The sequence below is a fragment of the Catharus ustulatus genome, chromosome 2, assembly GCF_009819885.2.
Source record: "Catharus ustulatus isolate bCatUst1 chromosome 2, bCatUst1.pri.v2, whole genome shotgun sequence".
In the NCBI taxonomy this organism is placed as follows: Eukaryota; Metazoa; Chordata; class Aves; order Passeriformes; family Turdidae; genus Catharus; species Catharus ustulatus.
In genome coordinates, this window is record NC_046222.1 from 107,925,170 (window position 1) to 107,951,987 (window position 26,818).

General features: G+C 40.5%; 1 protein-coding gene across 1 annotated transcript; it reads left to right on the plus strand.

Moving 5' to 3' along the window:
* Positions 1-1,311: 1,311 nt before the first annotated feature.
* On the plus strand, positions 1,312-26,160 carry TXLNG (taxilin gamma). Its single transcript, XM_033052667.2, has 10 exons — positions 1,312-1,431; positions 9,845-10,160; positions 10,838-10,929; positions 14,147-14,317; positions 15,074-15,268; positions 17,495-17,614; positions 18,594-18,668; positions 21,229-21,321; positions 21,827-21,922; positions 22,902-26,160. The coding sequence occupies exons 1-10, from the start codon at positions 1,327-1,329 to the stop codon at positions 23,208-23,210; spliced, it is 1,572 nt and encodes a 523-aa protein (XP_032908558.1). The 5' UTR covers positions 1,312-1,326; the 3' UTR covers positions 23,211-26,160.
* The last annotated feature ends 658 nt before the right edge of the window (positions 26,161-26,818 follow it).

The following is a 26,818-nucleotide window of genomic DNA, read 5'->3' on the forward strand; positions in this document are numbered from 1 at the left end:
ACTTATTTAAGGATTTCATGAGCTATCAGGGATCAAACAGAGCATGCTTGATGGATGGATCTTTTGACACTTCTAAATGGAAAGGATGCATGGGGAAAATACTAAAACAACAAATTTCTGCTGGGGAAGAGGAGTGGGTCTTATTCCTTTTTCCAAGGATTTTACCAGTATTATGCATGTTTGTAAAAGAACAAGTGTTTTTGGTGGACAAAACTTCCACCTAAAAATCAGGATGATACCAAAAAAAGTAAAATTATTTTTCATCTTGAAATTAACAGTTGCATTCTCTTGTAAGTATAGATTTAAGATGTAAGGACAAGATATTTTAAGCAATTACTGCCCCACTGAAGCTATTTTATTCAACACTGACACTTGACCTGTTCTCTAAAGTAGTAAGTGCTTAGGGAGGTTTAGAGTGAAATTTTTATTCAGCAATTCCAAAGTATGGAGTGGGTAATTTATTTCCCCGCACAGCAGGTACATATGTATTTCTAGGATGTTTCTTCCAGCAGTTTGGTTATCCCCGTGCAGTCGCTACACCCGAGCCCCACGTGCGCACGGACGGCGATCCCCGGGAGCGCCTTGGCAGGCTCATTCTGCGCTCCGTCTGTGGAATCCGTGTTCCACAGGGACGCTTCCCCGAGAAGCGGCCCCGGGCGGGCGATGGGCGATGGCGATGGGCGATGGCGATGGCTCTCACGGGGGCTCTCACGGGGGCTCTCACGGGCAGCCCCAGGGCAGCGCTGCCCGCAGCCCGGCCGAGCCTTCCTGGCACCGCTGCCTTGCGCAACCCGCTCTCCCCGCATGCACGCCCCAGTTTTCCTGCAGAAGCAGCAGCCCAGTAGCACTGAGTATCTCCAGTGAGCCTCCCTGAGTGCAGATATTCCAGAAGCCTGTGCTCTGGGATGGCCCTGCTCGAGCAGGTTGGACCAGGTGCCCCACTCTGGTCCCCTCCAGCCTGACGCATTCTTTGATTCTGCTGACCCTGGCCGTCCCGCCCCCTACCCCGTCACGGACACACCGCGGAGCTGGCCGCAACTTCAAAGCCACGACCGAGGCAGGAACAGAGAGGAGGGAGGCGGGATGCAGCGGGGCAGGGAGGGGACCGGCCGTCATTGACACTGCCCGCCCGGGGCCATGCCGTGCCCCCGCTCCTCGACGGCAAGACTACAACTCCCGACACGCCCCGCGGCAGGGAGGGCGCGAGCCCCCCACGTGAGCCGTAGAGCTGCACGATGATTGGCTGCAGCCGCGAGGTAGGCGGGCCCCCGGGGAGCACTTCCGGTGCCCCGCGCTCGGCACTTGTTTGGATGCTGCCGTCACATCATGGCGACGCGCGGGGGCGGCGGCGCGGCGGGACCGAACCGGCGGAGCCCAAGCCTCAGCGGCGGCGGAGAGGAAGCAGCGGCGGCCCCGAGCGGCAACCCCGAGGTGAGGCGGCGGGCCGGTCGGGCCCGGCGGGAAGGAGCTCCACCTTCCACACGGGCTCGCGGCGCCGCGTTCCCCGCCTGCCCCGTCCCCACGCGGCCGCCCGGCCCGGGCGCACGGGGTAGGGGCGGACAGTGCCCGCGCCGCCTCCGCCGCTCCCGGGCGCCTGGATCTCGGGCTGCCCCCGAGGCCAGACCCGCCGAGGCACCCGCGGGCGTGTGTCGGGGAGGTCCCGGCGCGGCCCCCGGGGAGCCGCGCTCGCCCCGCGCGGTCGGGAGCGGCCCCTCCGCGCTGCCCGAGGGTCGCGGGCGGTCCCTGCCGAGCGCGGCCGCCGGGGGCGGCAGCACGTGGCGGGCCCGGTGCGCGGGGGGCGGGAGCTGCGGGGCATGGGGGGTGGCCGCCCCCCCGTACCCCTCGGCACGGCCGGGGTGTGAGGCGGGAGCGGACGGTGGGCTCTGCCCGCGGGGGCGGCGGGAGCCGCTGTTTCTTAACCTCCGGAATAGTAAAAAAAAACCAAAAGGCGGGTTTTTTTCTTTTTCTATTTTAACCGAAACCACACTGAAAGCTGGGCTGTTCCCGGTGATTTTACAATAATTTCTGGTTGCAGGTCCGTGTAGGAAAAGCTTAAAATACCTGTGCTTGGTCACCCAACGGCAGACTTAAAATATGCTGTAATTCAGCTCCTGTATGTAATATCACCAGCTTGGTGTTTTATGTGACAGAACTGCCTTGCTAATCTCATGTGCTTCTGAAGTATCGCATCCTGTGCCCTTACATAAATATAAGTGGCTTTTTAGTGGCAACTTTTTTCCATGGTGCAAAGCATAACATCTCAAAAATAGTAACTTGGTAGTGGTGGTTTATTTTGGCTGTTAAAAAGGTCTAGGAAGCTATGAAGCTACTTTTCTTCACTGAAAAGCACCGTCCTCTGCAGTATGTTTTTTTTAGTTTTTTACTAAGAAGTAATTTGTAAGTAACTTCATTGTCTGCTATTAAAGCAGATGATGATGATGTTAAGGAAAAAACACCTGCATTCCATATTATTTTAAATACAGTCAAAAGGAATTTAATTATTTTAAGAGGTGAAATATGGCAGGCAATGTTAAGCAAATTCTACTTTGAACTTTTTTTTTGTGAATTAAAAATTGTTCAGCACTCTCTTGTAGATTTTCCTCCCCCTGCCTTGATATTATTTTTAGATTCCTTGTGACCTGTTTGTGTTGGGAATTCAGAACTTGTCTACCCTGCTTTTTCCAGAATCATACTGTGGGTGACTACAAAACTATTAAGTTTATAGTAAAGAGGAAGTGAAGCCTCATTGGTGGAAGTGATTCACGCTATATTAAATGTTTTTTTAATTAGCACCTGTCTCAGATGCTTATATTAAAAAGGTCTCGTTAGATGTGCAGCACTTTGTCCTGTGGGTAAATGACCTGAAAGCTTTCATGTAAGCTTTCGGTTCCTGCAGTGAAGTTTTTGCTAGAATTACAGGAGGTGTTTGTCATGAATTTTTTAGGTTGTTTAAAGAATCACTGGCAAAAGCAGATTTTATATAAAAGCAAAAGCATGATAGAGTTGCTTGGCAAGGTTCATTCTGCTACTTACTGCGTGGTTAAAGCATGCAGAGAAAAATTGCAATAAAACCAGTCGATCTAAAACTAAAATCAACCGAAATGATCCGCGTGGAGGACAGGAATGGGGAAAGGATAAGGATGAAAAGAAATAAGGGGGAGCCTCCTTTAGAGTCACACGGTTCAGAGTGAATCCCCCCTGCCAAACTTAGCCCCAGGCTTGACTGATAGTTTAGGCACAAAAGCACTTGAACTTAACAGCACTTAGTTGATGCCTCCAGTTAACCAATTTAACAAAAGACTGTAGAATTTACTGTCAGTACAACAGTAAGTCACAGGCTTCACGCACGAATGTAAAGCACTTAAAAATCTCAGAGCAGCATTCACAGTGCATTTGCTGTAGCATATTCACACTGCGCAGACACAGACTTGGAGTATGTGCCAGGTACATATCTGTGAAAAATTCCCCTCAGATCCAGGGAAGTACTCATGGAGTACATGAGTACATTAGATGCCCTTCTGTCTTCTCAAGGGGCAAAGAGTTGAGCTTTGAGGAGTGCTGTCAGCCCAGGCTGCATCACCAGCATTTGACATCCTCCAAGAATAGCAGACTTGGGATTTTGCTGGGTCTGGGAGCTGCTCCCCCAGAGGGAAATGCTGGCCACAACCTGCCACAGTCCAGGACAGCTCAAGGGATCTCACTTCAGACCATTGTCCAGTAGGGTTGCTGGAGAGAGGGCTTTAGTCATGATAATTTTTCATCCTGGCTCCGTTTTGGGTTGGTAACTTCCCTTGAAAGGCCCCTAACAAATACGTTGTTCTACTTGGGTTGTTATTCACGTGAAAGAAAAAAAAGTTTTCAGGGATGTTTGTTAAAAGCCATGAGCTTGTTAGCCATCGCTATTTCCTAGGAGCAGATAGTGTTTCTGATAAGCTCTGGATGAGCTTATTCCTGGGTGCTGTTGGCCAAGGCCAAGGCCTAACCAGCAGGCCTTGAGAGTGCAGTGTGGCCCGGGGTGGTGCTGTGACAGAGTCACTGTTTTAATGTCTTAAGCTAAATGAGGGAAAAAATGGGGGTTTTTGAGGTAAACTAAGAAGCTTTTCTTGAAAGCAGGCATGTCATCTGTGTCATGGGGCCACTGAAAGAGCAAAAAAACCCAGTGTGGTTAAGGCTAACAGGAAAAAATAAGGACTGTAAGCAGGGGTCATGTGAGAATGTTTCTGAGCCAGTATCGAAAACCAGGTGTTCAGTTATGAGACCATGAAACTTCATGGTGGAATTCTACTAACAAAGAGTCTGTCTTGACTTTTATGAAGGTAAAGTACAAATTTAGAAAGTAGGTGTTTCTTAGTAGTCATCCTGCTGTGTTGGAACTTCTAACCTTGAGTGCTATGAAACTAATGATGAGCAGTACTGCAGGTTCTTCAGTCCTGTGTTTTGAAAGTAGATAAATGAGTGCATAGAACATAGTTGTTAATGTAATGACAGAACATGGTGAAATGTTTGTTGAAATGACTTTCAGATCTCACAACTAAGATCCTCGTTCAGTGGGGAAGCCACCTCAGAGGCCATTAGGTTTGAGAAGGTGTAATTAGACTGTGTGATCATTCAGGTCAGTGAGCACAGTATAGAGAAGTATTGCATGGAGAAATAACCTTAATGAGCTAGTCTTGTGGTCAGAAGCATCTGAATAATTGTATGCAGACCAGTGGATGAAGGTGCACCTGTTATAAAATTCAAACCCAAATTTTGTGACATCCTAAAACGGTAGTTTTCATACAGGAGTTGTAAATAAAATTATTACCAAAAAATGATGATTTTATTTTGCATAACAGTTTGTTGAAAAATCAATTTGAGGAAAAGTGTATTACATATGTGTTTTCAAAAGAAGCTTTTCTGTGTTAGCAGGAAGTTTAATATTGGTTACGAACCATACACTTTTGTGATGAGTATGACTTAATCTCTTTTTACTGCAGTGGGTCAGGATAAGGGGTATAAGACTTTTCTGACAGTTGCATGTGAAGTAAGTCTGAAAATGTAGCCAGCTGAACAGTGTTGTTTAAATTATCTCTTTTGGAGTCTTATGTTGAGGAATTGATTATGTATTTACTTATATAGTTAGGCTGTCTTTAAAGTTGTGAAAATCTGTTTTATGTACATATGTTTATTCCAAAGCTTCCGGGATATTTCTTGAAAGTATTAGCAATTCCAATGGGTAAGGGTGGAAGAGTCTTTTCACAGCACAGTCCAACTGCTACTATGGGCTATGTAGGAGTTGTTTTCATAGATTAATGCTAGTGCTTATGTTTTTTAGTATAATTAGCTAACATACAGGAGAAAATGGATTCTGGTGCAGCTACTAATTATGGTTTTTTTTATTAAAAGGTACAGAGAAGTATTTTCAGGTGATGTAGGGAAAGATTGTGCATGTGTATGCACAGGAGTATGGCATACAGGTAAACGTGATTCTGGTAATAAGCACAGTGTATTTTAGGTAACACTGTGTGCAGTAGAATTGCGTAGGTAGTAGAACAAAAAATTAGTGGGTTTGTGATACATTTTGGCGTGGTGGTAGGACAAGTTCTGTAGGGCAAGTGTCTGTTCAGTCCTTATGTGCAGCACATGTCCCTGAAGCTGTACTGTTTGAAGGAGAGCTGGCTTAGGCTCTTGTGATCATAGCCATTTTCACAGATATGGGACATCTGTCTTGTATGCTGATGATCTTTTAGGTATGAAGTAAAGGTAGAGTTTTCTTGATGTGCATCTTTTTTGATTGGGGTATAAGTTGAAGAAACAGAGCAGAAGACTGAATGAAAACTTTGGGATGAGCAGGAGCAGTGTTGCCAGTAATTTTCCTACAGTCATCTTCAGGTGGTTTGTCCTGTAACTCTTAAGTAGCTTGAAGATTGCATGATTATTCAGAAATGTCAGTGTCTTGTAATAGCTGGTTTCACAGCTGGGTAGGTCACACGTATCTTAGAGTTTTGATAAATTTGTGCATGTTACCTGCACAACATACTCTTTTTGCCTCTCTGTAAATCTTCCTAGGCATATAGTAGTCTGACTCTGGGTTGTCAGATCATGAGCCACCTGTGGTTGAAGATGGCTGGAAGCTGAGAGAGCATGGTAGCAGCTAGAAAAGGTGGCAGCGATTTCAGTAGAAGGTCTTTGCTGGGGTAGTTTTGTTTTGGTTTTATTTAGCCAGTACTGAATCAGCACTATTATACAATGTGCTGTGGGAAGTACTCTGTTCTGGCTGGAATGTTAAACTGAGAAGTTCACTAGTCTGATGAGCACACATTTGAAAAGACGAGAGGTAAGAGTTAGGGTTGTTCTCACCATTGCCTCAGTAAGGTGCGAGTAAGTTCAGTGTTTACTATGGGTTAGTACTTAACATTCTCAATGTATTGTTTATTATTCCTGTAGTCCAGCTTGAAGTTTGATACAGACCCAACCTGAAACTACCTGTAGTTCAAGTGTTTTAAGAACAGCATTGAGTATATGAAGGCTGTTAAGACTTCTGGCTAATGCTTTTAATATCTAAAGTTACAGCTAATGTAGAAAATCCTTTGTTAGTCATAATCAGGAAATAATGTAGATATTTGTGTTTGTGGCCCCTGTCAGGCAATAGCAGGCTTCTGATTTTTAAAATGAAAAAACTTTCTATTTTAGGTTAAATAAGTTAGAATTTTAATATGTTGTACAAGTACTGTGAGATTTGCTAGAACTTACAAGCTACAACTTGAGAGAGTCTTAACTAAGAAGGGGTTTTGTTTTGGGTTTTTTTTTCTGTGTGTATGCTGTCAAATTGTTCTAGCTGCTGGTAGAACCACTTTTTTGAACACAGTATTCTAGTCTGTGGTCAACAATTTGTAATTGTATTTAAGAAAAGAAAACTGGATATTTTTAGGAAGCTTGCCTACTGCTGCACCGAGCTTTGGTTTTGCAGGGAGCATACTTGCTTGTCAGTAAGCTTGGATTTGTTCCATGTTCACTGGAAAACTAAAAGAAGGTTGACAAATTCTGTATATTTTCACCATCTTCATAATCTTCAAATGTGTTGGAGACATACAAAATACTTGTACACAAACCTTTTTCGTCAATTCAATGTTCTGATAGGTTGTTTCTGCCTTTTGTTAGAGTTTGGAGAATTAGTCTGAAATTCTAAAAGTCCTTGTGGCTTTTTTGACAAAGAATAGCGAATACTCAGAGTTTAGAAATTATTATTGTCAGTAAAAAATTGAACTGACACCTAATTTGACTTCAACAAAAAGCTCTGCTGAATTAATGAGGTGGCGATGTTCACTTTGTGAAATTTCCAGATGCTTTAGAATATGCATGTGAATTGCTAGCTCTGAATTGATGTTTAGGTTACTATGATGGTTTGCTCAAAAAGAGATTGGCATTTCATGACTTACTGGTCATATGTATGCCCCTGCTAGTAGTTGTTATTTTTTTCACTGGAAACGACAGAATTTAAAAACCAGTGAAAATTTTTCAGTTGAGTAGGTTTGAAGCAGTCACAAACTCAAACAAACTGCTCACAAACATGGCCTTGTTGACGCTTCAGTCCTTCAGTATCCAGTGTTAAGTGTGTACCTGTGGTGGGAATAAGGTATTGTGTGTCTAGTTCCTTGTGCTCTGACTTCAATTAGATTGACTTTTATTTTTTAGAGCCTCTTGTGCTTTGGCTTCTTTCCAGTCATCCTACTTCCACTTCTGTTGGCAGGATTGCCTATTGCTGTGCAGTGAAGTGGGTTGAGGAACCGATCTGGCTGTAAACTGTGTTAGAACAAGTTACACAAATGTTATTGCTAGCCCGGGAAGCTTGGGCCCTGCTGCTGTTCAATATGTGACTGCAGCCAGTCAGCCCTTCTCAGCTCCTGTTGGAGCCGCTGGCAATTTTATGCTCTGCTTCCAAAAAACCCCTCCAGAGTCTCTTTATGGATGTCAGAAAGTCTGGAAATGTTAATGCTTTTGGGTGCCAAACCCGTGAGTTTAAAGCAGACTTTCTGTATGTTTTGCATGACTACTTGGGTACAAGTATCTGAATCAAAAGTTCATGTTCTATACAAATAAAAAACTGCAAGTTTCAGCGCTGTTCTGTTGGTACTGCAGGTAGTCTTGGTATCATGTGTTAAAATAATCTGACCTTTCTTGTCAGTTTAATGTGACACAGTGTCTTCAGCTTCTGTATGAATCCTGGGTTTTAGACAACATCTGTGCCATGGTTTCAACCATTGGTACATACAGAGAGGTGACATGAGTTGTTCTTTTGTGCTTATTTGGCTGATCCTAGAGAGGTAAGCCTTTCCTGGAAGACCCACAATTTAAGACAAGCCAAGGGGAAAAAAACGCCCATTTTACAGATGACTTTTTAGAGGTGTAAAATGTTGTAATTGGTTGGTTGTGCCAGCAATTCAATTACTGCATGACCTTTGTAGGCATTTATCAGTATGTTGTCTGACATGGTTGGAGAATAAAACTGCAGTGCATTTATATTTGTTCATAAAGCACGTGCATCATTTCCACACTTAAAAGAGCTGTGCAATGTGAATCTTCCTTGGTGAGTCAAAAGTTGCTTCTTAATGTCTGTAGAGATTATTTGCAGTTAAAAAGCTTATTATCCTTTGAGAAAGACACTGTGTGAATTCCATCTCCTTAAGAATTAATCTACCTTGAGATAAGGTCTAAACAAAGGGGCTTGCTTTAAGAGTAGAGAACAACAAAACTGTTATGCTTGAATATTGCAAAAAAAAGATTTATTTGTTTAATGATTTTTAAATAACCTTTTCAAGCATGCTGAAAAAATTTGGAGTTGAAATACTCTCACAATATATTATTAGTGTTGGCTGCATTCCTTTGAAGTTGGCTAATTCCTTTTGAAGAGGAAAACAGTCCTGTGCAGAATATCAAACCCAGTGCAAACCCTGGCTTTAAGAATTAGCACTTTTTTAATATGAAAATGTAAGGTAATCTGAAATTAATTTGTGCTTTAACAGCATAACTGTGTATAAACAAGCTCTGTTTTTCTAATTCCTTGTGATTTTAAGGAAACCTACCTTCAGTTCCCTGAAAATAAATCAACAAGAATTTTGGCAGTGAGTTCAACTCTGCTTATCCTGTTTCTAACTATCCATGCATACTCTATAGTGGGATTGCAAATGGACAGCAGAAAACCACCCAACCACCTTCAAGGACTGTCCTGAGTCCCAACCAAACACCTCCAATCCTCATCAACCTGAAATGTTTCTAGAAATTGAGACTGTTGTTCAGGTGATTGAGAGAGAAGTCTGGAGATGCTTAATGAACTATAGAGTTATATAGAGAACATTGGGTATTCTGCTCTAAAATATGACCATGTCTCAGCTGTGTTATAGAACAACTGGTGATGTTTAACTTTTTGTGATTAAACATTTAGCATTTTAGGATATCTTTAGAGAAAGTTCTGTTTAATTGAGCAGAAAGAATGTATTCTTAAAAATCTCAGGCAGTAGGAGTCCAAGCTTGAAGCCAGTTAATATTCACTTTTTTGGATAATTTAATTTATCTGAATTTTTCCATATCAAAAGTGCTTCTGGTCCTGTTTATCATTCTTGTTAAAACAATTGGTCTTCTGCAGTTAGAAGCTGACAGTTGTGTTTGGCGTTGTGATTGAAATAGTTCAAGCTCTTGCTCTATGCCATTGAAACAATGTTTTTATGTAGACTTGATTAGATGCTTTACCTGGATTTCTTTTTTTGTATTTTACCCTTATTTCTTCATGCAGAAGAAGAGTGGCAGTTGTAATTTTAAACACATTTGTTTGACTGTTTACATCCACTTCCTTCTTTCCATTCTGGAGGTGGTTGGTGGTGCCATGGAAGAAGCAGCTGGATCTGGGGAGATGGGAATGAATAACCAAGATCAGCCGGTGAAGAGCAAGTGCGCTGAGTTGTCGGATACAGCGTTGCAGTATCCACAGTCCAACTGTTACAGCCTGGAAAACACCAGCAGGTTGGAAGAAGCCACCTATATCACCAAGAGCAGAAAGCACCTGGAGTCCACGTGCTGCTCCCAAGAGTCCCGGGAGGAGACTCCTGGCAGAGAAGAAGCCCGTACTGATCCACCTGATGGCCAACAAGACCCAGAGAGTGAAAAACACAAAGAGAAAACTTTGGGTGTGTTCTCTTTGACGTTTTGATTTTTAACTGACTTTATTATTTTTGTAAAGTAGCTATGGATTTGCTCTTTGTCCCAAATTTACTCTGTAGCCAAAAATTTGTCACCCGTAACAGGATATTTTGAGAAACTGTGTGTGCACTTCTACTTGGGAAAGACAGTTCTTAATGCATATGTAAGACTCCTTCAGCTGGCAGTGCTATTTTTATATGAACTTTAATAATAATAATAACGTGGTAATTGCTAATCAACTTTTTTAACTTTCTGGTTTAAATGTGGGATTACAGTGTTCAATGCTGCAAAAGCACAGCTGATAATTAAATTCTAAATGCTTATTAAGAATATATCTGCCAATACTTAACCCTCTAGATGTCATTTTTTCAGATTTTTCTCTTTATCTGTGTAATTATAAAACAAAAATATTTTTGTGGTTTTATATTAAAGTAATTTTTGCTATCCTACTGTCGAATGGCACATAGGGCAAGACAAATTTATTCTTGCTAATGACGTCTTGTGATGACATCCCATTTGTCATCTGTTAGGATTATGCAGCTGTCAAACCAGGGAACAACTTAGGCTAAATTCTCATGGATCTATATTTTACTTCTAAAGACAGGCTGCTTTTCTGGTATATGGTTTTTCTTCCTCAATATCATTGTCTATCATCATTTCATAGGAAAAGAAGTGTTATTATTAATGCAAGCTTTGAACACACTTTCTACTCCAGAAGAAAAGCTGGCAGCCTTGTGCAAGAAGTATGCTGATCTGGTAAGTAGTTTGTAATGATAGCAGAAGTTATTCATGTGTTAATATTAATTATGGAATGCAAGAACAACTAATGAAGGACAGTTAATGATTTTGAGTATTTTACAGTGTTGGTAAAAAAGACACTCAGACTGACTGAGTATTGTTCCAGCCAAACTTTCTTGTAGTCATTTCATTTCTACATGACTGCCCAAATCCAAAGAAAAAACAGGTTTTGATAACTTGGTGTTGAAGCATAATACTAGGATTAACAGAAAAGTTGAGTTCATTTGGGAGTAATTATTTTCCTAGTTCTTGGTAATGCTTTTGTGCTAGTGGTTTATCATTACAGGATAAAGAGAAAGAATATACTATCATACAGAGATTCAGAGGGAGTGAATGTTTAGTTATATTTAACTCTTTAGTGATTTTTGGGAAATGTGGGACGATGGAAAGATCTAGATTAAATTTTGCTTTGTGCTTTCTGATCATGTAAAAGGAACAGAAGGAAAGGGTTGCATTTCTTCAGTAACAAACCAAAAAGAAGCAGTTCGTAAAATGCATTCCCACCTCAAGTAGGCTAAATGGTAAATTATTCTCTAAAATAATTGATCACAAATTTGGGGGTTAGAGGGGAGGGTTCATAAGTTCATTTACTTTCCAGAGTCTTCTTGGGGATAACAACACTGGACTCATTTTTCTTTAGACAGGGACAGACAGGAATGGAAGGAGTGGAAATCTTGTGTGTATATGTCTTCCCACTGTATTTGTAGTAATAAAATGAATGTAAACTAAAGAGATTACAAACGTTTTCTCTCTGTCACTGTCAAGTGTATCATATGCAAATATTTCTGAAAATGACATAATGGCTGCACAACATGGCATAACTCTTCTGAAATTTTTTGTTTCCTTTGAGATTTATACTGTCTCCAAAACTTTGAGGATGTTCTAGCAGGTGGTCTTTTTACTCATAGAGGTAATATTGATTATGTAAGAACAGACTTAGATTAGTTCTGCTATGGAAATCCTGAGTCCACTGTGGGGGTCTGTTACATTTTTACTTTGTTTTCTTTGCTCTCTCTCACGTGCTCTTGGTTCATGTGAGTGCATTTCCTTTAAAAGCAGCAGCTTCTCTAAGAAGTCACTTTCATTTAAATGAGAACAAGTAATAGTTTTGAATTGTAACTCAAGGATGAGGAACCCACCTAAAAATGAGCTTCGATATTGTGAGAGAAAAATGCAGTCAGTTAATTGTTCCTTATGCAATTGCTCATGCATGTGATGCCTTTTCTGTTTAAGCAAACAGCTCCCATGTCACATCACAGTGGTGGTGAGGGCCTGCATGAGGAGTTAGGCCAGTATTAATACCTAAATTCTGCAGAAAGAAAAGAGTCTTTCCTATTTCATTTTGAGTTTTATTATTGATGGAAAGATCTCAAAACAGGTAGCAGCTAGACCAAATAAATTGTAATCTCCTTCAAGAAGCTTGGTAGTCAGAATGATGTGTCCTTGTTATGGTTTTTGCCCTCCTGGGAGAGGATCAATAGCCTGTAGGCAGTAAGCATTCAGAGCTGCCATCCTAGAAAACCACTTGCTTTCCTCATGCTGCTCAGAATGGCTGAAGAGTTGGGTGGGAGCTTGTCTGGGTGTAAGAATAGCTCAGCTAAATGACTTTGAGGGATGCCCCTGTTCCACTTAGAATGTTTAGGTTGGATCTGATTGTGTTCCTTTTAAGATGCATTCTTTTCTTCATGGTAGTGGTGGAGAACCACTGGCATAGGTGTCAGCTTTAATGCCAGCAGAGCTTTGAACTGTTATGACAGTGCACCTACAATGCTTTTTTTCTTTTTTTAAAGATTCATCATCTTTAAAGCTCACTGTCAGGTTTTTCAGTGGTGTCTCATGAAAAGGACTGTACAATGAAGGTAGGAATGCCTCTCTCCTGGCAAAAGATCTTCCACAATTTTTTTTTCCGTAATTTGGAATCTATCAGGAGATCAGCCTGTGATGCAGGAAGGTTGCATTCTTGGTGATACGTCTCACACTGGCAGAGTTTTACAGGCTTGAAGTTTCATAGGTGTGCAGACAGCACAACCACTTGAAGTGGTGTTTTCTGACCATGCAAAAAAGGGCTTTTTATATTTGGATGTGAAAATATTCCCTTAGTATTTGTTTCCCTAAACTGCATTAAGTACACATTTAATTTACTGTTGTCATGGAGGTCCTTAACTTTACTCTTTCTTTTTTGCTTCAGCATTATTTTGAGCTCTTTCAGAAAACCAGCATTGTATTACTCTTCTGTCATGGTGATATTCTTCATTGCCAGCCCTCTTTTCCTGTGGTGTCCTAAGGCTGAGGCAGTGTCTAATAAGGAGCAGTATAACACTTAACATTGTTGCCTTCTTTGCAAAGAAACAGCCTCTAAATATGGTTTCTCAGGGAGCCCAAAAATCACATACAATGGAACATGCTCTGAGATACTAACGCAATAAACTTCTCTTCACTGGATATTCACAGAATAGATTTTAAAATATATATACAGAGTTTAACTGTGTCATCTACCATGTAAACAGCCTAAAGGAAATAGAACAAAAAATTTGCTTCAAATGGTTGAGTCTGCAGATCTCTTAAAGTCTGGATTGTGTAGTTGTAATAGTAACTGACTTGATTTGTCAGAGCTGCTAGTTTTGTCTGTTCTTTTCTGAAATACCACAGCATTTTACAAACTTTTATCAATTACTGCTTCCCTTGGTAGGAGCTCCTGCTGAAAAGGAGCTGTATACAGTTGTGTGTTTTTCTTTTTGATAGCAAAACCAAGACCTGTTGGATAAACAGTTGCATGTACTTTCAAGATAAGAGTGGGAAAAGTTGTGACTTGTTGCAAAGCCAGTCTCAGTTGGCTTTTAATTGTATCTGCCACATCTTCCTTTCAGAGGGCTACTCTTACCCCAGAAGATGAAAGCAGGCTGATAGCTCATAGTCAACGGCAGGTCCCTGCTGCCTGTTCTTTGAAGGCAAATGTTAAGTTGGAATTTGTATATTTTCATTTTCTGTCCTTATACATTTAGAATTGTCTAGATGGATGATGGCAGTTTCTCTTTAAGATCAACTTGGGGTTTTAATGAAATTTTACTTCCTTGTTTTCATCCAAAATGTTCAAGAGTTTCTTCAGTGTGCTCATCTAGTTGCATAAAGATGGTTTCACTTATGTTTATTTAACAAATTTACTCTCTAACTATAGTTGGAGGAGAGCCGGAATGTTCAAAAGCAAATGAAAATACTGCAGAAGAAGCAAGCACAAGTTGTGAAGGAGAAAGTGCACTTGCAGAGTGAGCATAGCAAGGCCATTTTGGCACGTAGCAAACTGGAATCTCTCTGTCGGGAGCTTCAGCGTCATAACAAAACTTTGAAGGTTAGTTTATTTATGTAAATTACAGTGCTGCTGGTGATGGAAATCTTACAGATCACTGCTTAAAATCAGGACTGCTGCTTTTTTTCCTTGTCACTTTGCCCATTACCTCTGTGTGTAGGAGATGAGTGGCATACAGTATAAGTGTAGCTGATTTTAAGGTAAGGAATACGGGATAGTTAACTTGCTGATCCCCTCTCCCCACTTCAAACCAATTCGTATTATTTGCTGTATTGGATCCTGTAATATTTGTTTCTGGGAGCAGTGCTGATAACTGCTGGAAAAAATAGCACAAGTGAAATAATAGCAGCATGAAATGACAGGGCAACCAAAAAGCTTAGTTCTGTCAGAATATATGTAATGGAAGTGAAATGGAAGAGAGCCAAGATAAAATAAGAATCTGTGATTGCTGTAGAAAATTGCATTATAGTGTCAGTGCTGGTTTTTACATCTGGATAATGCTGAAACTTGCAAAGGTACTTATGTCGCATCTTAATACCAGCCTTTGAGTAGTGTTGGTAGTGGTAAAGATAAAAGTTTCTAAAAGTTGTACAATTTCTAGATTCTTTTATCCACACACTTACCATGGATAGTCAGCATGGCATATTATGATTGTAGCTTGCTAGATTTAGCACTCTAGAAATTGAAACTGTAAAGAAGTGAATTACTGCCGTTGTTTCTGACTCAAAGGGCACTGTTTGACCTGAACACTTTTAATATTTTATATTTAAATGTTTTATGAATATTTTTTCATAAAAGGAAGAAAACATGCAACAAGCACGTGAAGAAGAAGAAAGACGGAAAGAAGCAACTGCACACTTCCAGATCACACTGAATGAAATCCAGGCTCAACTGGAACAGCATGATATACATAATGCCAAGCTCCGGCAGGAAAATATTGAACTGGGGGAAAAACTGAAGAAACTCATTGAACAGTATGCATTGCGAGAAGAGGTGATTACAGTACACTTCTAATGGGATTTTATTTGTTCCTTGACTGTAAGGATCAGATAATTATTGAAAAGGGAGGAAAAACCCTCATGTTTTACGGCCATTTTATATATAATTTTTAAATTACAGTAAATTCACGAATACAAGCCGCACTGAGTATAAGCCGCATCTCTGGGTGTTGGCAAATATTTCGATTTTTGTCCATAGATAAGCCGCACACGAATATAAGCCGCTCTGTCGTTTGCAGTGAGGACCCGCGTGCAATTAGTAACAGAACCGCGGGAGGGCGGGGTTTACTGGCTGAGCTAAGGCTGTGCAGGCTCGGCCCGCTAGGGGCTGCTGACGGGGCCAGGTGGCCCAGCACAGTGCTGCCGCTCGGGGCCGGCCGCCGCTGCCACTGGCTCGGTCACCCCGGGTCGGCGCTGCCCTGCGGTGGCAGGCAGGGACGGAGCTTCCCCCGCTCCTACGGCAGCGGCGGCGGGCGGGGACGGAGCTTTCCCGCGCCCGTGGGGCCGGCGGCGGGCGCGGACAAAGCACCCCACCTCCTCCCCGAGCCGCGGCAATGGCGGCGCGCACTTCCCGCCCCCCCCCCGGGCCGCGGCAATGGCGGTGCGGGGCTCCCGCCGGCTCCCCGAGACGCGGCAATGGCGGCGCCCCCCCCCCCCCGTCGGCCCCCTCCCCTGGGCTGCAGCAGAGGAGGGAAGAAGAGAGCTCTCCCGCCTCTCTCCCCGCCCCCCGTGCTGCCTGCAGGGAGCCAGAGCAACACGGTAACACTGTAACAATTGCGAAATGCCGGCTTTTACTGGCCGGTGCTTGGCTCGGCACTCTGGCTGGCACGTCTGGGGTTGTAAATGTCAGAAAATTATTAATATATTAGCCGCACCCGACTATTAGCCGCACTTCCGGGCTTCCACCAAAATTTTTGTCAAATTGCTGCGGCTTGTATTCGTGAAATTACTGTATTCTTTTTACTTTACTGTGAGAAATTTAGTAGCTGTTTGGTTCACTGTCTGCCCTTCCTGACTGGTTTTGAATGTCTAAGTTCAAGATGTATTTGAGAGAGCCTTTCACAATGAAAGTAATCAAATAGAAATAAGTTGTCCAGAGATTGTCAAACCTCTGCCTTTAGAGCTCAGCTGGGCAAGGTGCAAGTAACCAGATCGGGCTTTGAAGTTGACCCTAGTCTGAGTGAATTGAATGGCCTCCAGAGATTGCTTCCAACATAACTGTGTATTCATAGTTGAAGTTCTTCAGAGTTATAGTTTCACATTATAATGGGAGGAGATATAAGAGTTGTTCTGTTCTTATTTCTTCCATTTTATTAAGGTTGGGGTCTTTTGGGGAACCGCCTTTGTGTACATAGCTGCTCTTGTTGGCACAGAATTGAAGTAAACTATCACACTTTAAGAACATATTTGGCCGGGTGTCATGAAAATATCTCTACTCCAGGGCTAGCTGAGCTCTCTTTAATTGGCACCAGGATGTGAGCTAGCTGCTCCAAGCTACAGTGGTGGAAAATAGCCAATTCTCCTTGTCCAAGAAAGAGCTGGGCTGCATGGAGTTCTACAGCTAAGATTAGTTGGCTGGTTCTTAGTTGGCACAGGAGGTTTGCAGTGTAATTTCTTAGCTGTTTCTGAAAGTGTTTTTTTTTTTTGTTTTTAATCTGGATCAGTTAATTAGAAAGCTCTCTGTAAGGTAATTTCCTACCTTTTGCAGTCGTGGAATATTTATATCTACCTTGAGACTATATGCAAAAAAGATAGGAAATTGCATTGTGCTACTTTATGGCTTGCAAAATGCAATGATTTGTGGGATTTTGTGAGCTAAATAAGACTTGTTGCAAACTTTACTCATTTTGAGCTTTTTTTTTTTTAATTATGAAGACTAAAGCTTTTAGAAGTAACACAATAAGGATTAGAAGTAGATAAACCAACTTTAAAAGCAACTATGTATGAATGCTTATTACAGGATTTTTGAATTGTCTGGTGGGAGGTAACTGGCAGTATTGTACCAACTTAGTGAAGCAGGCACCTGGTTTCCATGGACAAAAAAGGATAATTACAGCAAATGGAGATTAAGGGGGAAAAAAACACATGTAAAACAGTCTTTCACCGCTTTCTCTTTTGCATTAAACTTTTAAACAATGTGCATCTCCCCAAACAGTACATTGCCTTCACTGACCAGCAGACTGTCTGTGTTTGACTATTGCGATTTTCTTTTTCCCTTTAGCATATTGATCAAGTGTTCAAACATAAGGAACTGCAGCAGCAACTTGTGGATGCCAAACTTCAGCAAACTACCCAACTTATTAAAGAAGCAGAGGAAAAACATCAGCGAGAGCGGGAGTTTGTAAGTGAACTATATATGTTAAGAGAAATAAAACCCACCAAACCAGACTTTGCCTGATTTAAAGCAAATACAGAAAATTGAGAGGGCTATCTTTTGAAAGTTAGGGTAGATTTCAACAAAGAGATTTAAGTTTTATATATGATACCTAAAATATTGATATGGATGCTAACAACAAGTAATGATGCTTGTTTGCATTTTCTCAACAAATATGCTACATATAGTTTAAATTTCTATTAGACTGAGGAACATGCTGTGAAACACCAAAGGTACTTTCTGCAGTCAAGAGATGTAACTTCTGGTTTTATAGTATAAGAAATATGAAATACAGAATAAAGCATGTGTTTCTGCACTGTTTGCCTCCCAAATTGTGTGTGATGTTTCATTTGTATGTTGATAATCAGCAATATACTTGCAGTCTTCTGAGAAGTTTTCTTCCAATGAATCTGTAGCTTCTAGACAAAACCCCTTGGTTTTTTCTGTATCATCTTAAAATGAGCATCCAGTGTTGAATTCTTCTGAGTTTTTTAAACATAATTTCTGAGTTGTAAGAAGATGAAAATTTCTCCAAATATGTACCTACAAAATGGTGTCAAATTGAAGTAAAATTGGTTTGAAGTAGTCTGCAAAGATAATGTGATGACTGGAGAAATGAATGTGGAAAATAAGAGATGTTACAAAAAAGTTACGATTTGTTAATTAACTATTCATAATTTAGCAGTTCAAACTTGCTGGAGAAATAGAAATATTTACTCATGTTACCAGTTAGAGAAATGTCTCACCTAAACTGTCTGCATGCCATTGCATGCTTTAAATTGTATATATGAAATTATAGTGTAGTAATAAAAAAGCCTGTGTGAGAAAACATGGTTAAATAGCCTTTAGGTGATGTTAATGTTTGTTTATTTTTAATCATAGATTGAGTTAAGCCATTTTTGGGAGTACTTTTTTTCATGATATGGCTTTTTGCATTGTTTTTTAGCTGCTAAAAGAAGCTACAGAATCCAGACACAAATGTGAACAGATGAAGCAACAGGAAGCTCAGCTGAAGCAGCAGGTATCTTGTTTTTTAATGGAGAGATCTTCAGTAACAGTTCCAAAAAGAAAATACCAAGAGATTTGTGACTGTAGTGAACATAAGGCAACATCTGAAAAAAAACTTAATATTCGTCAAATGCTTGTGAAGAGTACTTTGTATTTTTTTAATTAAGTCTTAAATTTAATTTGCAATAGGTAACTCTTCTGTAGTGAAGCATGAAACATAAATTGTAAAGAATTTATGTTTTGTACTTGCTGTTTAATATATGTGGAGAGCACTATTTCTGGAAGATGATCAACACTAAATTTCTGGAGTTAATGCTCTTCTAAATTAATGGTGTTAATACTACAAAGACTAGAATATAGGGAAGCTTAAGAGGAAAAGCTTAGGAAAGCATGACTTCTCTGAAAATACTCTTCTCTTGTGACTGTAAAGAGTTGTATGGGGATTTTTACTCAGATGGGTTTTAGATTCCATTTCTTACTGTTTCCATCACTGCCTGTTGTGGAGGAGTGGGAGCAAGCAATGTCCCTTTTATCCCTGTAGTTATTCAGATTTAGTAACCTGTCTCTGTCTGCAGACCCTGCTGTCTTCAAATTATTTGCTTGTTGTAATTTAAATGCTACAGCAAAATCTCCTCAGAGAGGAGCGATGGTCTCCAGCTTTTGTGCTTTGGTTCTGGATTACTTTCAGTCATTGACTGTGTGTGAGCTCAGCACGGGGCACAGGGAGATGGTGGTTTCAGCCAATACCACAGCAATGGGAAGCAGTAGCTGTTATCTTCTCTGTGTGTCTGTTACTGCTTCATTTGAGGTTTTGTGTGAAGTCTCTGTCCTGGTTTCAGCTGGAATAGAGTAAATTTCTCTCTATTCTGTGTTTTGGATTCACTGTAAGAATAACATTGATAGCATACATGTTTTGGCTGTTGCTAAATTGTGATTACTTAAAGTCAAGGGCTATTTTATGTCTCATGCTCTGCTAATGAGGAGCTACACAAAAAGCCCAAAAAATTGAGAGCACAGCTAGGACAGGTGGCCCTGGCCAAAAGGCCAAAGGGATGTTCCAGACCAGAACATAATCATGCCCAGTATGTAACCTGGAGGAGTTACCCAGAAAGGGGCTGATGTGGGCTTGGGAATGGAGTCTGGCATTATGCAGTAGGTGGTGAGCAACTGTGTTGTGCATCACTTGTTTTTTTTTTTTTCTGTTGTCATCATCATCAGCTATTATTGTTGTGTTTTACTTTGTTTCAATTACTAAACTATTCTTACCTCAACCTACAGTTGTGATTCTCCTCCACATCCCACTGGAGTGGGGAGTGGGGATGAGTGAGCAACTATGTGGGCTTAAACCATGACAGTGTCTGAGAGCTGTTTCCATGCCCTTTTTTCACACTCTACCCAGTTCTTTTCTAGGCTTTCCAGGAGTTAGGTTTGAAGTGTGTGTGTATGTGTGTAGGGAGATGCCATCACACACATCTCCATTGGACTTGAACACAGGAATATCCAGATACTTCCAGATAGGTTTTTAACCATGCTTAGTCTGTGATTTTTTCCAAGTTGGTTGCCCTTATTTAAAATCTGCCTCTTGTTGTTTTTAATAGTTACAATGGGTACAGTTAGTGGTTTCTTGAGACCAACAGATTTTTTTTTTTTAACTAGAAAGTTCAGTGACAATAATGGCAAAGACTCATGATGTACTGCTGACAAGTTAGGCTAATTCCTGTTATGAAATTCCCTTTACTAATAGAACAAACCACAATATTTCTATGTTCTGAATTGTATTGTCCTGCAACCCCCAGTGTAAGACTTGAGAGAACCTACTACTCTTTGCTGGGATTAAAAAGTTACTCTGAAATGGTCATGTATTCTTAGAACATCAAATCACACACTGATTAGGAATCCTATTTTTTTAAACTATGTTACTAAACATATTTTGCAGTTCTTCCTTGGTGATCTACCTTGTGATGCAGGGCAAGAAAATTTTCTGTCATTGAATGTTAATGCTCTTGACATTTTAAAGTGTAATACTTTTCACTATTACATGAATTTCTTTTCAATATTCACTTTCCATGATTTTTGTTCACTGGGCAGATTGCATTGGTTATGAATGTGCATTTTGATTTCTGAAATCAATCCTGTTTATTTAGTCCCAGCCTTGGTTGTTAGCTTTGGCTGGTTAAGGTGGAAATGCAGGTAATTCCTAAGTGTTAATTTTACCAGCCAGGTGCTGAATTTCCTGTTCATGTTTATGTCCACTGAATTTTTTTTCCAGTGGGGAAGTAAAAATGAGGTAGTGATGAACTGCGATGTCTTCCAGCATTTTATTAAACATAATATTCTTTTTACTTCAGAATATATTGCTGTTCTATAAACACAGGACTCTACTTCACATGCAATTTGAATAGCACATTTTCAGACAAGGTCTGTGTTTTTCTCAAATGGAAATTGTAGTATAGTTTAAAAAAAAAAAAGTAAGTTCAGGTTTTACTATTTCTAGCTTGATTTTGCTGAATACCTACATATTTTTGTATTTGTATGCACTGTTCAGATTAATGTCCCTGCCTCTTTTCCAATAGCTTTCTCTTTACATGGATAAGTTTGAAGAATTCCAGACCACCATGGCAAAAAGTAATGAGCTCTTTACAACTTTCAGGCAAGAAATGGAGAAGGTATTTATAGGATTACCTAATTTCATAAAAAGCAATATAGAAATGCATGCTGTTAGTGGCTTGCATTTTTGATTTGCCTTTTGAAAATATAAAGAATATTTTGGCAATTTAATGTGGATCATAAGATAAGGTATAATAATTATGGACAAGAAATGTAATTTTTTGCTGTATTTTGACATACTTAAGTAATACCTAAATTGTACTTTCACTGTTTTATCAAATATTGGTTCTCTTTGGCTGTGCTTATGTCTTAAAACTTCTTTTCCTGGAGGCTTTTATTAATTGTACTTGAAAGTTGATAGTCTGTTTCTTTTTAGACTCAGTATTGTTTTCTTTGAATGCAGAATCTGTAGTTGTGGGGTTGATTCTGTGCAGAAGCACTTTTCCAAAATAGCTTGTTCAAACTGGACTTGGAAAGTAATGCTAAGAAGTCTAATTACTTATGAAAAACCACCTATGTTGCAACACAAGCCACAAAATTAAATATTTTATTTATCTTTTGTAGATGACAAAGAAGATTAAGAAACTGGAAAAGGAAACCATTGTGTGGCGTACAAAATGGGAAAACAACAACAAGGCTCTTCTGCAAATGGCTGAAGAGGTAATCATCTTTTAAGCAGCAGTGTAGTTCAGCTAGAGCCTGAGTCCTAGAGAATGTCATACAGTTGTTCAGTTTTAGAGAACTGGAAGTAAGCCTCTTCTTGGATTTGTCTGCATTATGTTTCCTGTTATGTAAGTTACTGTCCTCAGGCATGGAAAATGGAAAGCTGCTATGTAAATCTAAGCTGATGGCACAAAAAAAGTGGAGCCTTAGCTTTGCTTACTGTTTAATTGGTGGGATAATGTGTATGAAATCATACAAGCTGAAGGAATTGACTATTTCAATATGCTGAGCAAAGTTCAATGAGTGCTGTGATACAAATCTGTTTGAAATGCACAAGACTGACATGAAGGAAGTAACCCCTGTGCAAGAGATGGATTGCTTTCTTGCATTGCTGCTGCTTTTGAGTTCACAAAATGCCATTACTTGTAGTCTGGCAGGAGCTGTGCAGTGCAACTGTGCCTGCACTGTGCAGGGCAGGTTCAGGTATGTGAGGTCTGGCCTTGGCAAGCTGCTTGGTTGAGCAGGATCTGCTGTAGTGCTGTTTATCTTTCCCTCCCTTCTTATAAGGAGCTAGTTAGGAGAGCCATGAGTATGGTACACTTGGGCCTGCATTCTGCTGGTGGATTGTGGATTTCTTACTTCTGTGCCATTCTCCTCCCTATAGTTGCCATTATTTGGGTTGTAGTTGACAGTGTTGTGGGATTCCATGTTAGGGTCCTGGTTGATGCCCAGCCCTTATTTACAATTAGAATTGAGTGGTTAGGTAATTCTCATTGCTTGTTTTGAAAGGCATCCATTGGCACTCCAGCTCATGGCTAGGTGAAGTATTCTGAGGAAGTTGGCTCTAGTTCAGCTGGAATTTGGCCTACTGGATTAATCAAGACTTAATATTCAGGATTAAATAGTGGTGATTCTTTTCATTAATTTAAGGCGGGAAAATGGTTGTATCACAGTTTTTATTTCCTTTATCCTTCAGAAAACAGTAAGAGATAAAGAATACAAAGGCTTTCAAATAAAACTGGAGCGTTTGGAGAAGCTGTGCAGGGCCCTTCAGACGGAAAGGAACGAGCTCAATGAGAAGGTGGAAGTGCTCAAGGAGCAGGTTTCTCTTAGAGAAGCAGATGTGGATCTGGCTGTGCAGGTGTTGCAGTCCTGCACACTCAATTCCCACGAGGAGCTGGGAACTCCCAATGACACGGAACCAGGAATCCAACCTGATGCGGGAAATAGCTCAGAAAAGACTGTCTCAACAAGTCCTGTTCCTGGCACTGAATCTGTAGACTAAAATGAAGTGTAAACACTGTAATGAGAGATATATTTTGTGTATAACTTTCTCTGTTGGTGGTAACTATTTGGTTTTGTGGTGAAAATTTTCTTACTTTTTCTACCATATCTGTATTTTCTTAGAACTACTGGACTTATGTGGTACAGGAAGCTGCATAGCAGCTTTAAATAGCTTAAACTATAAATTTTCCACAACTGTGTTGCACATCTGCCTCATTTTTTAAAAGAAAATATTTTTCCATAAAAGGATGCATGTGCGTTTCCTCCCCACAACACAAACCACTGTCATGGAAGACTGTGTACAGATCTAATATCATTTGGGGAAAATGGTGACAGCAGGTCACTTTTGTTTTAAAGAACAGCACTCTGGTTTTGTTCATTGATTTGCCACTCAGTATATGAAAGGTTATCAATTTTCCAGTAAATTTATCTACATAAGGATGTCTAATGGCCAGTAAAAAAGTCGGCTTCCCCCTATATATGTTTTCATATATATGAATGAAAAAGTAAAGGTCCAGAATATAGTAAAAGACAAGTTTAAAGGGTTTTATGTACTTTGTGGTATGAAAAAACAGCTTTGAAATACATTAATTTGCAGCTGGTGAAACAGGGTGTACAGCTTTTGGCAGATGTCTCAGGGCTGTGTTGTGTAAAGGTTAGTTTGGACTATTTGCCCTACCTGTGAACCTGTTAAATATAAATGTGTGGGAAAATGTACAGTGATGCTACAGAGTGGGATTTTGCAGCTGTGGAGCCTGTTGCACAGGTATTGGTCACATCCTTCCCTCTTAGCTGCAGTGTGTCCACCACATGGTTATCCTGACTAGAGAAACCCATTCATGTCAGAGCAAACCTCTGGATTATCTGAAGAGCTGGTAAACAAGACACTGTTGGAGGTGTGGAAGATAGGAGTCTGGCATGTAGACTTCCTCTAATAGCCAGGTATGTGATGGATTTAAGTGTTAGTTAAGGCTATACTGGTTATAATTGAACATGAAGATTCGGATACGCCTCCTGAAGTACAGCGTGGAATTCCCTGCACGTTCAACCTCAAAGCTGCACTGATTGGGAGAGTGCCTTCCCAGTCAGGTTATCTGGTAAAGATGGTACTTCACAATCTTACACTAACTTACCACAAGCAAAACCCCCTTGTTAACCTTAAACCATATTGTATTTTCCTAGAAAATTTGATATCCACATTATGACTTCTTTTCTAGAAAGGAACTAGGACCAACATTTATTTTTTGGCAAGGCAACGTGATCTAACTACAAGCTACCCCCTAACTTTAGTTCCCATGCATTTACTTTCTAGTTTTGGTTGCTGACATTTTAAGAAATAAGAACATGTGTAGCCTTTTCTGGTACTTAAAAGTTTTTTGCACTTACTTGGGAGGGGATTTCTGATTCAAGCACATCTCAAGGAGCTTCCCACCCCCATTGCCCTTGGCAGTTCAGTGGCTAAATTACTTGAATGTTCAGGCTGCACTGAGGTCCCAGTCCTTTTCCTGTAGTAATGTACGTTGAAATAACTTAGCTGTCTCGACAAGAAAGGTTATATAAGGCCTAATACATGTGTTCTAGCTCATACCCTATGAGGAACTGTGCAAAACTTACATTTCTGACATGGAGCAAATGGGAAGCTGGCCATCTCTCCTAGATTGTGTGAATTGGGTGTTTGTGGTCCAAGCACAATGCAGGAATGAAAAGAAGGTAGCAATGAGCAGTCAGGTTAGATTCAGAGCTTTGAAATGTGGGTCATGCAAACCATATAGCATAAAAATAACTGGAAAGAAATATTTCAGACTTGTTCAAATTGCTTGCTTTATAGAATTGAGCTTGAAAAAAATAGGTGTTGTGAGAACTGGTTTTCAGCTAACACTAAGTATGATGTAATTTTCCTGAGGAAAAGTGAAAAACTTTGTATTTGGTGCATCATACCCTCGGCAAGGTAAGACATGCAGTTTTCTATTTTTACAATTTATTATTTAGACATTGGTGTTCTGAACAATTCTTTCTGTAGTGCTTGTTTTACATGGAGGCAAGAGTGAGTTTTTGGACCCTGCTGCAAGAATAAATTAAAGGGCTTTTTGAGACACAACAGATGTATAGAACAGCAATACAAATATCTTTGTCACTGGCTAAATGTGGAAATGAAGCAAAATGCCCCAAGTGAAAGGCTTTTAGAAAGGGGATATTTTCTCTGTTTTCTACCCTCAACATACCCTTACCATAGCAACTTATCTGACCAAGGCAAGCTGTACTTTGCTTCCTGAAACCATTCAGCGAAGTTTCATTCATTGATTAAGAAGTGTTGTTTTAAAAAAGAAATGCAAACTGATGCTAGGGATAAGCTCAGCACTGTCACTGATCTGCCATACTGCAGGCTATTGCACTGCCAGGCTGCAGCCAAAGGGGCTCCAGTTGGGTTTTTAAGTAACCTTGTATTACTGCCTTTCTCCCACTACTACAAACCATTTAACTTGGGATGTAAACTGATGTAGCCTGAGATGAGTGTGTCTAATTGTCAAAACTGGGGCCTGATCGACAGTTTCACCATGATTAAGCAGCAAAAAGTTAAACTGTTTGTGATTCAAGACCCAGATACGTGTATGCATACACACGTGAGTTAGGGCTGTATCTGTATTGTTTTGTCCTTCCTTTCATTACACCTGGTTATGTTACAGTTCAATTCTCAGGTGTTGCAGAAAATCTACCTCTTTGGACTGTAGATGGAAATAACTGTGAAAAAAGTGATGCAGAAATCTAGTTTGTGCTAAACACACTGCTTTATTTTTACAACCCATGTCTGCTTTCATGAGGAAAAGTGATAAATGAACAGGCAGTCTTTGTTTTGCTTTTCAAAAACATTTTGTAGAGATTTTTCACTAATGTGAATCTGAAATTTTATCTACTCAATTCTGTATAGATTAAGTAAATAAGTATGCTTAATATATTGGACTCTGAGTTTTTCTTTAACATCATACTCATGTCTTCTAACTGAATCTGCTAAGACTGTATTTATTTGAAAAGTCAAGAGTGAAAATTAAAAGATGTGAAATTTGATTTCAAGTGTATTGTTGAAGTGAGCTGCCCTCTGGAGTCATGGCAGTGACTTGCACATTCCTGGTGGTATCTGGTGGGAGCAGCCCGGAGCAAGGGGTGAGTAGGTGCTACACTCTGCTCACCTCACTTGGAGTGTCTTAAGGTGAGGGTCACTTGGACCATGAAGGGCAGGAGGTCTGGCTGAATCTGCCCCTGCCTGCCTTGAATTCTGTTCATGCCTTCTCTCTCCAAAAATTTATCCATCATAGTTCAGTTGGGTGCACTGTAAAAAGTGTGGGGATTTATGCTAAAAAACAAAGGTTTCCTAGTAAGTTCATCAAGTGTTCCACATTCTGTCATACTCTGTGGGGTCATTTGTTCCTAATGTACACTCTCTCCTAGTTTCCTAATACTGAAGTGTATGCTATTTGCCTTTTTTGATATGTACTCTAACATTGTGGCAGCTTCCCTAACGTGGGTTTTGTTTTGGAACTGGTTTTGAGTTCAATATTCCTTTGTGTCTATTTTTTCTAGGTAGCATTTGGAACTGCTCTACAACAACATACT

Bases quoted from the DNA above. Each gene is read 5' to 3' on its own strand.
- TXLNG (XM_033052667.2), top strand. From the start codon at position 1,327: ATGGCGACGCGCGGGGGCGGCGGCGCGGCGGGACCGAACCGGCGGAGC. The intron at 1,432-9,844 runs GTGAGGCGGCGG...TCCATTCTGGAG, and splicing joins CCCCGAGCGGCAACCCCGAG to GTGGTTGGTGGTGCCATGGA. The intron at 17,615-18,593 runs GTAAGTGAACTA...ATTGTTTTTTAG, and splicing joins ATCAGCGAGAGCGGGAGTTT to CTGCTAAAAGAAGCTACAGA.